At 45.3% G+C, this 14,792-nt stretch overlaps 1 protein-coding gene across 2 annotated transcripts in view; it reads right to left on the reverse strand.

The window, feature by feature from the left end:
* Positions 1 to 1,300: 1,300 nt before the first annotated feature.
* Positions 1,301 to 14,792, reverse strand: part of TGFBR2 (transforming growth factor beta receptor 2) — a 93,875-nt gene continuing 80,383 nt past the window's right edge. For both annotated transcript variants that reach the window (XM_036759684.1, XM_036759685.1), the window contains exons 6-7: positions 6,446 to 6,573; positions 1,301 to 3,915 (exon numbers count right to left, since the gene is read on the reverse strand). In XM_036759684.1, the coding sequence (XP_036615579.1) occupies positions 3,736 to 3,915; positions 6,446 to 6,573 (308 nt within the window). In that variant the 3' untranslated portion in view covers positions 1,301 to 3,735. The remainder of the gene's footprint in view (positions 3,916 to 6,445; positions 6,574 to 14,792) is intronic.

The raw sequence follows: 14,792 nt of genomic DNA on the forward strand, positions 1-14,792 counted from the left end.
TATATAAATACTTATTCTCTTCAAATAAATCATGTTCTTGGTGATTTGTAGCACATCTTATTCCTTCCCCACCCACCCCCACCCTCAACAGTGGGCTCCACGAGGTCAGTGTGTTTTACATTTTGTAGCTTGTTTTCTGGCTCTCTCCCATGTCTAGAATGTCCTCTCTCCTCCTTTCCTGATTACTGACCTCCCTGGCTTCCTTTAAGTCCTAATTAAAATTTTACAGGAACCTTTTCCCGACCTGTCTTAATCCCAATGCCTTTCTTCTGTTCTTTATTTATCCTGCATATGGCTTGCTTCATCCATATCTATTTGCATGTTGTCTCCCCTATTAGATTGTAAGCATCTGGAGGACAGGGATTGTGTTTTGCTTCTTTTTGTATCCCCAGTGCTTAATAACTGTTTCTTGATGGATTTATTATATCTTTAGGTCACTCTAGTGAAGGTCTTTCATTGGAGTCCTCCCTGACACTCCCTGGCTGTCCACCACTGGTCAGGGCATTGAACCTCAGTGCTTTGGGCACTGAGCTCCAGAGGAGGTACCCACCTGCATTGGTAGTAAGAATTACCTAATCTGGGAGTTCTCTATGCCAATGAAATCAATCCAAGCTTTGGTACTTTATCCAAGCAGCTAGCAAAATTCCTTGCAAATAGTGGGTATTAACAGGATTGTAAAACCATAGCTTTAGAGTTGGATAAGGAATTCTCAAATCCCCTCCATGGGAGGCTGAACTTCCAAATCCTATCTCAGATACTCACTGTCTTCATGATCTTAAGCAAATCATTTGGTCACTCTCTCTTCCTTGTTTTCCTCACTGGGGGTTGAACTAGATGGTCTCTTGCCATCTAAGATCCTATAAAATTGAGGCCTTCAGAACGATCCCTGGATTAAACTGGGCAGAGGGACAGACTGCGAGGGCTCAGAGGACTCTAGGCTGCCAGGCCTGCCTTGACCAGTGTTCAGTTGTGTCTGCCTGGGCCACCATCATCCAATGAGAATAGGGCAGAGAAAAAATGTGGTGATTAACAAGGGGCTGCTGTGGGGATTTCCCAAGGAAATGAGGAAAAGGCCATGCACAGAAGACTGTGCACCCCCATAGCCACAGTGAGGGATGAACATCTGTGACCTTTAGTGTGTATCTGTGCATGTGTCTGTAGGGGTGTGTGCGCTTGTGTCTGTGTATCTGTAGGTGTGTGTGTCTTTGTGTATGTGTGTGTGTGGGCACATGCACATGTACAGCATCAATAAAACAAGGGCCGCCAACTTTGCTACCATCTGAAGGAGCCACAGACTAAGTTTTCCTGAGCTTTATTGCTTTATTTGACTTAATAAACATTAGATTTATTAAAAAAAAAACAAACGGCTTAGAGTGGAAATAAGTGCTTGAAACATCTGATAAAAAAGCATATATATAATTCACATTCCTATTTCATATGTCATGTACAGTTGAAATGTTCCTTAAAAGAATGAAGATTTCCCTTCAGGTGTAGTAGTTTAAAAAAAACAAAGTTGGCATCTCCAGGAACTACAGGACGTTATTCCTTAGTCTTCTGCCTTGAATGAGAAAATACAAACAAACAGGCCACAGTATAACTTTATACTACATTCCAGTTTATGTTGATCACGTGCCAGGGGGGAAGACTGTGAATGAGCTGGCACCTGAGGATTCTACCCACCGACCACTAGGGGTCAATGGGCCCCAGCTGTCCAAAGGCACTAGACAATGAAAATGGCTTTTTTAGGACAGACAGCGGCAACCCAGGTTTCTGCGCCCTCCTGCCTCCCCCAGGTAATGCAGCCCTGGGCTAGATACTGCCCTTCCCTCTCTGTGTTAGATCTCAGTTTCTCTTTGCATGCCCCCCACTCCTTCCAAAAAAAAAACAAAAAACTAAGTGGCCACTTTGTCTGTAGCTCCTTTCTCTCGAGTCATTTACCGCTCCAAGGTAGAGAGAGGGGAGCTCCAAAAGCATTTTTTAATCAAGCCTCTGCCTGAGTTTTTTTAAAGCTCTTGTGTGGGGAAATAGGATTCCTTTTGGGCCACCAAGCAAGGCCCTCTAATGTTTCTGACAAAGATTCCCTAATGCCTTATAGATAGAGCTGGCTCTGGAAAGACCTGGAACCGCTCACTTTGGCGGCTGATTGACGCTAGTAGCAAAGGCCTCTGGGAGGTGGTGGGTCATCCCACAAACCCTTAAAGAAGCATAGAAAAAAAGATTGGGGATGCTCTTATCCCACCTCCACCTTGCGATGGAGACTTAAGCCTTTGTCTTTAAACCTTGGATGCGATATGGGATAGGGAAGAAAGCAAAGATTTTGCATTGGAGGGGACCTTAAAAGCCATTTGGTATAATAACCCTTTCAATTTTACAGATGCAAAAACTGGGATCTGGGTGGCAATGTGATTTGTGGGGGGGTCATGCACATAGATGGCAGGGCCAGGAATCAATCCAGATCCCGCTAGATCATACCTCCTCTCATTCCAAACTGGAGAAAGAAACCAGGACTCACCAGAGGAAAATTTATTGCAAGTTCAGGGTTAGAGCAGGGCTTATATTTCCTGCAAGGTCTAGGGAAGCAGGCCTACAACAATACCATCTATCATCTCCTTTCCATAATGCCAAAGTGTCCGAGTGCATTCAGGGGGTGGGGAGAGATGGAGTTCATTGGTTTTGCATAGAAAACTAGAGGCTAAAATAACGGATTTCAAGACACAGGTGGGGTTAGGGAGCAGAGATTTGGCCAAATGATTGGGAGGGGCAGGGTTAGTAGTGGTGGAGGGCTCAGGAGTAAAATACTCATGATAATTTCTTCATAAAGAAAATCACAACCATCTAATGTAAGGTAAGGCAAATGGAAAACATCTGTCTGGCTTTGGCTGCTTTTGTGGGGGCACATAGGTAGCTGCTCTCCACATTTCTCCTTAGCCTGTGAACACAGTGGGCCCCAGTTTCTGAAGGGCTCCAGGCCAACGGCGTTATAGGTGCAAGAGACCCTGAGTTCCTTTAAGGAAAGTGATCCCACAGTCAGGGGCCAGGAGGAGTCAGTCAGAAACCCACAAAAGAACCATATGAACCCTTAAACAGCACGGAGGAACAAGGGTTAACAACGGCTGGTCTGGGCCAGGAGTGAGCTTTGGCATTCTTAGGAAACATGGGAAATAGCAGGGGTTTGGGATGCCGAAATCCACTCCTCAGTGGCAATTTGCCTTTATATATTGGAGGGGAGGGGAGAGGAGCTAATGCTGCTTCGGGGGGCCCTCTTGTCCCTCATTCCTCTGATAGAACAATAATCTCCTTGGCATTCTCCTCTATTCCATGTTTCTACAGAGTATGGCTGTAGATAGAACTATAGATATAGACATATATATTTTATATATATATATATAAAACATAGCTATTCTGTAGTTATATACAGGCATTAATAAAGTGCAATTGTTATCAGCTATTGTAAGGAAAGGGGGGGGGGAATCTCATTTCCTGAGGAAGTGCTCACACAGCTTATCCTATGACAATGTCAAAGGCTTAGAATGCTTTATGTCACCCACTCAACTGCCTGCTGCTGGTTCCCACCAAAGTGAGTTCCTCTCCAGAGCCCTGGCTTCAAGGGAGTGCAGGGACCCCCTCGGTTTCACAGGAAGCCAGGCCAAGGCATTATCAGATGGCGTTTTCCTGCCCTCGGCCCTGGGAGTGGATGGGCAGCGTCTTTGCCCTCACCACAAGCTCAGCCTGAGGTTACTTGGTGGGGCTCAGAGAGCAGTCCTCAGGGATTTTCTCCTCTGAACAGCTCCTCCCTGACAGCCGGTCCAGGTCGCCCAGCTCGTCGAAACGCTCAGCCACGCACTGAGCGGTCAGTCGGGCTTCTGGATCGTGGTCCCAGCACTCGGCCAGAGTCTCACAAACCATCTGTATACCCTGCAAGGGGAAAGGCCAAGAGAGATTGAGGAGTCAGGGAGAAGCACAGAGAAGACCGAGAAAAAGTCAACCTCAAGATAGCCTGGGAAGTCTTCTAGTGGGATGAGGAAACAGATGTGAGCAGACTGGCTTGAGATCACACAGGTAGAGTCCAGATTCGAACCCAGGTACTACCACTCCAAAGCACAGTCCTCACTTTACTCTCTTAGAATCTCAGGGTTGCCTAGACCACTAAGGCATTTACTTAGGTCACCAAGGCAGGATTTGAATCTATCTCATCCATTTATTAGACTATCTTACCTCACCTCACACAGAGTTCTCCTAATACCCCAGAAGCCTCACTCCCCGAAGTCCAATCTGACTCCCCAAGGTTTGGGCATCATTGAGTATCTCCCTAGCCAGCCAATAGACAGTGTGCCCCTACAAACATGGGAAAAATAAGGCTCTCAAGTGACCTCACTTCTGGTCTGGTCCCAGGTCTACAGATAAATCACGGACACAGCCCTGGGAACCTAGATTTTCAGTGGCTGCTCCCACAATTCCAATTCTAGCAAACCTCAAAGCCTCCCTCCCCCACCCATGATTTCATGAAGCTGAATTAATTGCATCATTTACCTAATTGGTGGTATTGACGGATAGTGCTGTTAATAGTGGAATGCTATTGTTTGTACACAAGCAACATTTATTTTGTTCTGCCGCTGTAATTACAGGCAGTAAATTAAATTAAATATTAAGCATTAACTTGAAATCAATAGTGCGACAAATCTCATTAACAGGAAAAATGTATTATGCAAATTCATCCCAGAATTTTATCACCATGAATAATGGCTTCATTACACCAAACCTACTGCAGGGGAGAGGAAGGAAAATGTAGCGGAGAGAGAACCCTGGCTGGCTCCAAACTCTCATAAAACAGGCCTGCATTCCTGGGGGGAAAGGCTATCTTGGCTTCAATCACCAGGGGGAAGCACCTCAGACCAAGGCTGGACTGGCCTTTATCAGAGCGACTGGAGTCCAGCACTAGCACAGACTGGGTCCTTCCTGCTCCATCTACCTCCCTGGGTCGTCCTGATTGTTTTCATTTCTTATCCGAACATGCCCTGCCCTGACAGAAATCTCAGACTTGACTATAACTTTCAGTGGATGCAAGAAAAATTTTACACAGTCACCTTACAGGCCAGACAAGGCTATTCACTGCATGTGTGGTAGCCTTACATGGAGGGTCCTTCTTTCTGGACATCACAAAAATCCTCCCTGTCCTCTCTTCCCTATCTGCCTCTCTTTTGTCTCTGCCCGCCTCTCTCTGTCTCTGTCTGTTTCTATGTCTATCTCTGCAGTGACACAGAGACAGAGATAAATTCAGAGTCAAAAGAAGGTGGGCTTGAATCTTCCCCAGCTTGGCCACTTACTTCCTGTGTGACCTTAGCAAAGTTACTTTGTCTCCCTAAGCCTCAATCTCTTCATCCGTGAACTGTACCCGCTCGTGTCAGCTACATGAGTTTCACGGCTCATCTGAAATCCTCACTGCCGGCTCTGTTCCCCTTAACTGCTCCTGTCCTTCCAACTCCCCTCCAGTGTACCCTGTGTTTATCTTGTGTGTACTTGGCCATTTGCATGTTGTCTTCCCAATTACAATATGAACTCCTTCAGATCAAGTAGTCTGGAGGATTGGGGCTGTTTTCTACCTGTCTTTTTTTTATCTGCTACTTACCATGCTGCCTGGCACATAGTAGGCACAAATGCTAGTCGGCTTAACTAAATCTTCACTCCTTTGATAAGAGCTTGGGAAATGTTCATTGAAGACGCCACAGGATTTCCTGAACAGGAATTTCTCTGATTCACCCACCTTCATTTCCCTTTTCTTCAGTGCTTCCCTCTACTCCTAAGTAATCTCTTCTGTCTTCTCTTGTATAATCAGACATGTCTCTCTATTCTGTATCCACAACCTCCCTCCCATCACTACACCCATCTCCCTCTCCCTCCTTCTCCTTCTCTTTCTTTCTCTCTGTCTCTTTGTCTGTCTCTCTGTCTTTGTCTTTCTCTCTGTCTCTTTGTTTCTGTCTCTCCCTCTCTGTCTGTCTCTCTCTCACACACACAAACACACACACACATCTCAGCCTAAGTAACATGTGAAAAAGTGAGTGAAAAAAAATCACACCTCTTCCCAGCTGTAAAGAGTTTTTCTGTTCAGGGACTGGGAATGGGAGGGAAATTAAATATAAATGCCACATGTAATACACCATGACTGTGGGCAGCTACGGCCATCACAATGTTCAAGGGCAGCTGGAGCGGGACACAATAGCTTGGAAAAAATGACTTCTCCTAAATCCTTCTTTCCTGAATGCCCTATTTAGAAAGCACCTGCTGGTCTGGACTGGACATTTACAGGAATAGGATCTGCTCTTAAAAACAACAAGGACATCGAGCACGGAGAGAAAGTGCGTTCAAGTCCCTGTAAAACAGCCCCAAATCCCCTTTCCCTTACCACCAACCCCAGAGTGAATGCCTGCCTGGCTTGGCCAATACTCACTCGGTGGCTGAGCCACGTGTTGGGGATCTCAGGCCGTCCTCGGTCTCTCAGCACGTTGTCCTTCATACTCTCAACACAGGGATGCTCTCTCACTTTGGAGCCAAATGGAGGCTCATACTCCTTGACCTCTGCCAAGGGAACAAAGACAGAGCCGTTGAGAAAGGCAGCAGCATTAGGACAGACGGAACAAATAAATGCCCATCATCGAGCACCAGGAGGTAGGTGGCTGGTGAGCACCAAACTCCATGGGTTGTGGGAAAGGGCAGGCAAGAGAGCGAAAAAAGGCCAGAGACAGTTTCTGTGCCACCCCAGAGCCCACAACCTATAGTGGAAAGAGTCCTGACTCTTGAGTCGGAGGCCTGGATTCAAATCTCCCCTCTGATGCTTTCCTCCTTTGTGACCCTAGGTAAGTCATGTAACTTCCCTGGATCATCCCTGTTCCCCCAAATATAAAACTTTCCTCACACATAAAATGAGGAATCAACCCCCTACCAATCTCAGGTGATGAAAGTCTGTCTTAACAAGGACAGTCCCCGTTTTCTTTGTAATTTGGACTCTTACAGCATTGCCTAGAGCAGGGACTGACAAACTATGGCCCATCACCTGTTTTCTGTATGGCCCTCCAGCTAAGAATAGCTACTCACTTTGTGACAGAGATGGTAGAATCTGGGTGCAGACTGAGACATGCATTTTTGGAAATTGCTGGTGTAGGGATGTTTTGCTTGCCTGTACATTTCTTTTATAGAGGCTTAGGGTTTCTTCCCCACCCCGTTAGGGCCAGGGAGAGATAGATAGATAGATAGATAGATAGATAGATAGATAGATAGATGATAGAAGCTTGTTAAAAGAATATGTGTGTGTATGTATATGTATATGTCTGTATGTACACACATATATGAGAGGGGGAGGGAGAGAGGGAGGGAGGGAGAGAGAGAGAGAGAGAAAAGAGTGTGGAGCACAGCCTGAACAGCTTGGCCACTGGAATTACCAGTCCCTATGGTAATCTCCATGCCAAGATGTGACATCACTTGGTAGGAATTAAGCTTTTATAATATAATAATGATAAGAAAAATTGTTCTCTTTCAAAATACTTTAGGGGTTTGGGAGTAGATGGGTCTCCCTTCCCACCCAGGCCAATACTGATGGGCATGATAAAGTTGACTCGCTCCATTTTTCTGACCTTGACTGGCCTGTCCCTACTCAGGGAGTCAGGAGGGCCTCTACTCCCAATGGCTCCTGCCATCTTGGTGCCAAACAGGGCAGACATCTGATTGCTTTAGCTTACTGCAGTTCAGACCTCCTGACTTCAAGGGATCCACTGGTCTCAACCTCACTAGGAGCCAGGATCTTAGGTGTACAATGACCAGAGGAAGCTTGTCTTTAAAGCAATGCCAACTGTCTAGCCAAGTTCTTGGAGGGAGCAGAGGATGTCAAGGAAGACTTCAATCCTGAATATTCTTTAAAACTAAAGGAACTTTGGGGCAGCTAGGTGGCACAGTGAATAGAGCACTGGCCCTGGAGTCAGGAGTACCTGAGTTCAAATCCGGCCTCAGACACTTGACACACTTACTAGCTATGTGACCTTGGGCAAGTCACTTAACCCCAATTGTCCTGCCTTCCCCCTGCAAAAGAAAAAGTAAAAATAAAAAAGAAAACTGAAGAAACTTCTAAAATATTTATTGGATTAAACTGATTTTAGAGCTAGAGGTAACCTTAAGAATCTAAGGTGAACCCCTTCATTACAGGAGAAAACTAGAGCCCAGAGAAGTGACTTGTCCAAGGTCATGCAGAGAATGGGAGAGCCAGAATTAGAACTGAGGACTCCAGATTCTGACTCCAGGCCTGTTCTCTCCTGCTTCAAAAGAAAGGCATCTCACAAATGCAATTAAAAAGTAGTCCCAGTTCACTTTCTATTACATGCCACTGCTCCTCCTTACTCACAGCTTGACACGTTCTGTCCTCTCCCCACACCCCCAAACATCATTTTTTGCAGGGGTGAAGGGTGGGGAAGGGGGGTGCTGGAAGGCCAAGTTTGCTCCATCATTTTTGCAAACTTGGGGTCATACTTTGTTATGTATTTTTATTTTCCAGGCAAAAATCATTAACTTTCTCTTAGAGCAAGAAAAACTGGTTATCTGGGAGGAAAAGGTCACAGGTGGGGGTACGGTGAAAAGAGAACACTGCATTTGGAGTCAAAAGATCTGGGCTCAGATCTGTGCCCTGCTGCTTAACTTAGTATGTGACCTCAGACAAGTTACTGTCTAGGCCTCAGGTAACTGTGGTTGCGTCTGACTCTTTGTACATTCTATTTGGGGTTTGCTTGGCAGAGATGCTGGGGTGGTTTGCCATTTCTTTCTCCAGCTCATTTTACAGATGAGGAAACTGAGGCAAACAGAGCAAAGTGACTTGCCCAGGGTCACACATCTAGTAAGTGTCTGAGGTCACCTTTGAACTCAGGTCTTCCTGACTCCAGGCCTGGCGCTCTGTGCACTGTGGAGCCACCTAGTGGCCCCCAGGTCTCAGGTAAGTTAGATCAGATGCCCTCTAAAGTGCCTTCCAGCTCTATAATCTACATTGCAGGCTATGCATGACATCTGGCTATGTTTGCAATAACTAGTCTTCCTCCTACTTTACCTGTGTCCTCTCTGAGAAACTGGGAACAATTGATAATCATGTTGCCGTTTATTCCTAAACAACACCCTCCCCTCAAGACCATCCATCAATAAAAGCCTTAATTGACTACTTCATCATCAAACTGGTTCCTACTCCAACCGTTGCCTTTTTTGTTCCTTGTGGGAGGAGGGAGGATGATTGTCACCCTGAGAATGGGTGAATCACACTTTTAAAGTGACAACCTTATTGATCAGTGTGTGGACCACCAGGTTTGTGCCTGTAACCCATAAATGTTAATTCTTGGAGCTGGTGGTCAAAACAGTGCCCAGCCTTGAGGCTGACTTTCTACAGTGAGAAGCCCATGTAACGAGCATCAAACCTGGAGCCAGAAGGAGCACTGGGGGTCCCCTAGTTACCAGATGGGTCACTGGGTCACAGAATGAGAGCTGGGCACAGATGGGGCCAAGGATCCTCATTTGACAGATGACGAAATTAACTATTTACTTGGATGGCTCATTTCCCTTCCCTCGGAATAAGCATCAGATTTAAACCCTGGTCTTCTGACTCTCAACCAAGTACTCTCTGCTTGCAGTACACTAGGATATATGATCGGGTCATAGCTGCCTACTGTTCAGGTTGGGTGGCCATAGGCTATTTGCAGCTTGCTAAATTTGGACCTGGGTTCAAATCTGGCCTCTCTGACCTAAAGTGAAAGTCACGTCCCTGCTCTGGGTAATGGTTTCTTGGCGACATGAAGAGGCTGGACCACCTGATAAAATGGTCTGGGATTGAAAGCTCCTTTTACTTAGGAATCCCTTTAGAGAGAGAGAGACAGGATGATCCAGTGTATAGAGGAGCCGGGAAGACCTAGGTTGAAGTCTTCCTCAGATGCACATTGGCTGTATGACCTTCTGCAAGGCCCCCTCAGGGCCCCAAAATTAGATTCTAAGAACATAAGCATCAGATCAGATGCCGATCTGCAGGGGCAGAGGAAATTTTCTCATGGGGAGTTCTGTCCCTCTACATTCCCAACACTCAAGGGAAAGAGCAATTGCTTGGATGTGGGGAGAATCTGCCCAAAAATACAGAGGTCAGAGATCTCTTCAAAGATTTTCATGTCAACATTATTAATAACTGCACAATCTTGGCAGCAAGGCAGATTTTGTTGTTCACTTATTTCTGTCATGACCCCATTTAGGGTTTTCTTGACAAAGATACTGCAGTGGTTTGCCACTTCCTTTTCCAACTCACTTTACAGATGAAGAAACTGAGGCCAATGGGGCGTGACAAATAGAATGGTTAATTAAACTGTAGTACATGAATGTGATGGAATGTTCTAATGTCATTAAGCAAGAGGAATTCTGGAAAGTCTTTTACGGAATAATGAGATATGACAAAGCCAAACTAGAAGAAATAAGAAGCCACAAATGATGGCCAGGCATGGGAGAAAGTAATGGAGAAGCAATGGGCAAACAGTCCTGCTGGGGACATAAAGGGAGTGGCTAGAAGGTTTATACTTTCTGCACTGAAATCAATTTACCATCTTATTTACTAAATAATTTTATTTAGGATTACTAATGTACAACATTAAGTTTTTAATAAATCATTTAATGCATGAGGCCTCCCCATTAGAAAGAAATCCCCTTAAGGGTTTCATTTTGTTCTTTGTACTCGCCAGAGCCAGAGCAGTTAGGTGGCACTATGGTGCATAGAGTATTTAGCCTGGAGTCAAGAAGACTCATCTTTCTGAGTTCAAATCTGGCCTCAGACACTAGCTGTGTGATCCTGGGTAAGTCACTTAACCTTTCTGCCTCAGTTTCTTCATCTGTAAAATAAGAGGGAGAGGGAAATGGCAAACTACTTTAGGATCTTTGCCAAGAAAACCCCAAATGAGGTCACAGAGAGTCAGACACAACTGAAGAACACAACAGAAATCCCCAGAGCCCAGAACAGTTTACACGAGGTGCATATTAAACTCTTCATCAGTGCCTCTTGGTTGAGAATAAAAACCGTGCAGTAACACATAAAACTAAGTTACTATCGGCCTTATTCTAGTCTGGGCTCCATCAAGACCTGATTAAAAAATGTCAGGGGGATTATAGAATTGTGAGGCTTTTGATGAAGAAGATCAAGTGATGTTTCTATAGTAATGGACATTAGATACACGATGGCGCAAACTTGAGAGGTAGGTGCTACAGGTATGACCAATGAGGAAACTGAGGTTTGTCCAGGGTCACACAGTGAGAGGCATCAGAGATAGGTTTTGAATCCAGCTTTTCCCCAAATATATTATTGGACTATCTATACCCTAGAGGCTACACTGCCTCACAAAGATGATGTAATAGCAAACCTTCCTCCTTCCTTAAATCATGCCCTGCCAAGTCAGCAGGGTTTTGTAATCAAAACCAGTTCCTGTTTCTGCCTTGGCTCCAAAGACTGCACACCAGCCGTCCTAACTCTCCCTCCTCGGTTCGTGCCTAAAGTCACAACAGCCCCTTCTGAAGAAACTTAATTCCTTGACTGTTTGAGCACCACTTTTTCTCCCTTTGGGTCCCTCGTTGACCCTGGGTTCGGCTCACTGAGAGAGTTCTATGCAACTCTAGCACTGATGCCAGTGTTTTCATTTCTGGCCATGAAAGAAATTCAGCTTTGCTCGCTCTCTCCATCTACTTCACTCAGAAGGCAGGTCTTTGGGAGAGAAACACTATTCCTCAGGAATCCCAGCATCTGGTGCACAGCTGTGGTGTCCATGAAGTGAACGGGAAAGTTTTCCCCAAGCAGTGCCCCTGAATTTCTCAATCAGCATTCCAAATGAGGCTCCCCGGGAAAACGGGATAGCTCAGCATGGCTCCAGCTCTTATTTTCCTCCTCTCTGCTGCTGACTTTATTGGGGGGGGGGGGCGTCCTGGTTGTACTGGCTGTAGCATCTGAGGATGACCTCAATGGCCCTTCATAGGTTTCTGCTGCTCTCAAGTTTCAATTCTTGCTTACTCTGATGCCCTGCCAACCCTAGAGAAGACAAAGGCTTTACGTTTGGGAGGCATTTGCTTTATGGCCAGCACCGACCGAGGACGTGAAAATGGAAGGCTCCAGATGCCTTGTTCTGCCAAGGGCTGTCCAGAAAGGGTCTATGCTGCTACCACTTATTCCTGCTTGCTCCCCCAACCCCAACCTAGATACTAGGCACACCCAGTGGAATTATCAAAGATCTTTGTGAAGGAGAGGGTCACAGTACTCATCCTCCAGTGAATAATAGCATCCTAGTTTCCACTTTTCCTCTTAAAAACAAAACAAAGAGGTAACTCCTAAATCCCACCTACCATCATTTCGCCTTTCTCTCCACCTCCAACCAAGACCTGAAAATCCAATGTGACTTCGGAGCAATTGGATGTAATTTAAAACTTTAGCACTCTGAGGAAGTGTGGATAGTCTGCTAGCACAAATTCAGATGAATGACATGGTGGAGACCAGGAATTAGACAATTAGTCTGAGACAATTGGTGGGGATTCTTAGGTGTGCTCCAGACACCTTAGTACAGGGGGTTCTTAATCTTGCCTTCAGAGTGGTGTAGATGGTAGAGCAAGGAGAGTTTAATTTCTCTCATGCCCTCCTAAGAGAGGTTAAGTGCTAGAGATTTTAGGCAGTCCATCAATTTGCATGGAGAAAACATGTTTATTTCAAATTTTTTATCCTTTGGCTTCCTTTATGTATTTTATTTTGTGAATTTAAGAACATTATTCTGAAAAGGAATCCATATGCTTTTTACCAGACTGTCAAAGGACTCCACACACAAAAAGTTGAGGAACCCCACCCTGGATACTGAATAGAATAGCTTGGGGTGGATCACTGGACAGCTGGGACAGTGTGAACACCAAGGGAGTAAGTCCATACCAAGGAAGTGGTAATAAGTGGCAATAATTGGATTGAAATCTAGCTCTCCTTAATTGTCATTGGTACTTTCTAGGGAGACATTTATCCTCTTATGGATCTTACTTGTATGTAGTTGTTATCACGCTGTCTATCCAGTGGATTAGAAACTCCTCGAGGGCAGGGTCGGTTTTTGCCTTTCTTTGAACTCCCAACACTTAAGCACATGCCTGGCTTAATGAATGTTTATTGATTTATGCCAAGGGGCAATGGTGATCCCTGAGGGTAAAAGGGATCTGCAATATTTGCAGATCCTGGGTGAGATTCTGAGTTGAGTGTGATTCTGTCCTGAATTTTCAGAGGGACGAAAGACTTAAGGAACCCCTTGTTCACCCAAAATTGTGGTGTCCAAGGCCTATGTCAGAAGAGAGACTTAAACCCAGGTCTTCTTGAATCTAAGGCCGGCTCTCAATCCACAATGCTTCTCTTTATGTTGAGGATAAGGAAGCCTGATATTAAGTAAACCTCCCCTAGAGAATGATCAAATGAATCAACATTCGTGAAGCGCTTTGCAAACCTTAAAGCACTATAAAATGCTGGTTGTTGTGGTTATTATTATTATCTCAAAGCCCACAGGAGGGAGAGGCATTAGAACACCAAGAACAGAAAAGAAGGTCATTGGCCCAAACTAGCTTTAGTTTCTAGAGAATATCAAAGGGGGCTTGGGAGGGGAAGAAACAGGAAGGTGGGATTGAGATCAAACCGAACAAAGGCTGGAGTGGCCTTTTTCCTGTTCCTAAAGAGTTTTCTGGTCTGATTCTAAAGGTTATAAAGGGTTCACTCACTCTTCCTTCCTTGGGAAACTGTGTTTATATCTCCTCTGAGTTCAGGTCCTTGTGGAGGGAGGGACAGAGAGCTTGGCTCTCCCCCACCAGCCCAATTCTGCCAGGCTCAGCAAAGAGCAACAGGAAAGGCTTGGGGTGACGGATAACAATGAGATTCCAGGGCTGGAAGCTGACATGCAGCCCACAATAAGTGGTACACTATACCAGCAAGGCACGAGAAAGAGGGTCAGCTGTTGTCTACTGATTTGGAGAGATTAAGCCAACTCTCCTGTCATCGGCATCAGCAATCTCTGAAATGAGCTGGCCATTTTGGAATGGCTAGACTTTTGGGTTCCCTTTTGGGCCTCAAACTGTCTTGGGCTACTGAACTTGATGACGAGAGGCAGCATGAAATGGGTGGACAGATAACAGGTCTCTGAGTCTGGAAAAGCTGGGATCCATTCTTGTCTCTGACACACGCTGGACAAGTCACTTAACTTCTCAGGACCCCAGGTGACTCTCTCAGTCACAAAGTGCAAAGGAAGGAATTTCCTCATTGGCAACTCCCAACACCAAAGAAATGACTGCTCTGGTCCATTCCCACAACCCTGACCCCAAACAAAAACAAAAGCAACAACAAATAAATTTCATCTGCAAAGAAATGTCAAGTTACTTTGAGACCTTCTGGAGAGATAGGAATCTCATATAAGGTTAATAATCCTAGAAAAATGTCTAGGTTGGAAGGCATTTGCATTTAATACAACTTCTATATACACCTCTCAAAAGAATACCCACCATGATGGTATTTGAAAGTTGGAAGGGACCTTTGAGGTCATTCAGTACAGTATAAACAGAAAACAAGCTCCCCACTATCCCACAAGCCCCCACTTGCGGGATATGTGTGGGGAACACATCCCACAGATGAGTCACCCAGTCTCTATGTGAAGACCTCAAATGAAAGGGAACTCACTACTTCCCAATGGAGAGCTCCAATTGTTCAAGAAATGGTCTCCTCATGTCACATCTAATTTTGTCTTGGTACA

Source organism: Trichosurus vulpecula, chromosome 5 (genome assembly GCF_011100635.1).
Source record: "Trichosurus vulpecula isolate mTriVul1 chromosome 5, mTriVul1.pri, whole genome shotgun sequence".
NCBI classification, from domain to species: Eukaryota; Metazoa; Chordata; class Mammalia; order Diprotodontia; family Phalangeridae; genus Trichosurus; species Trichosurus vulpecula.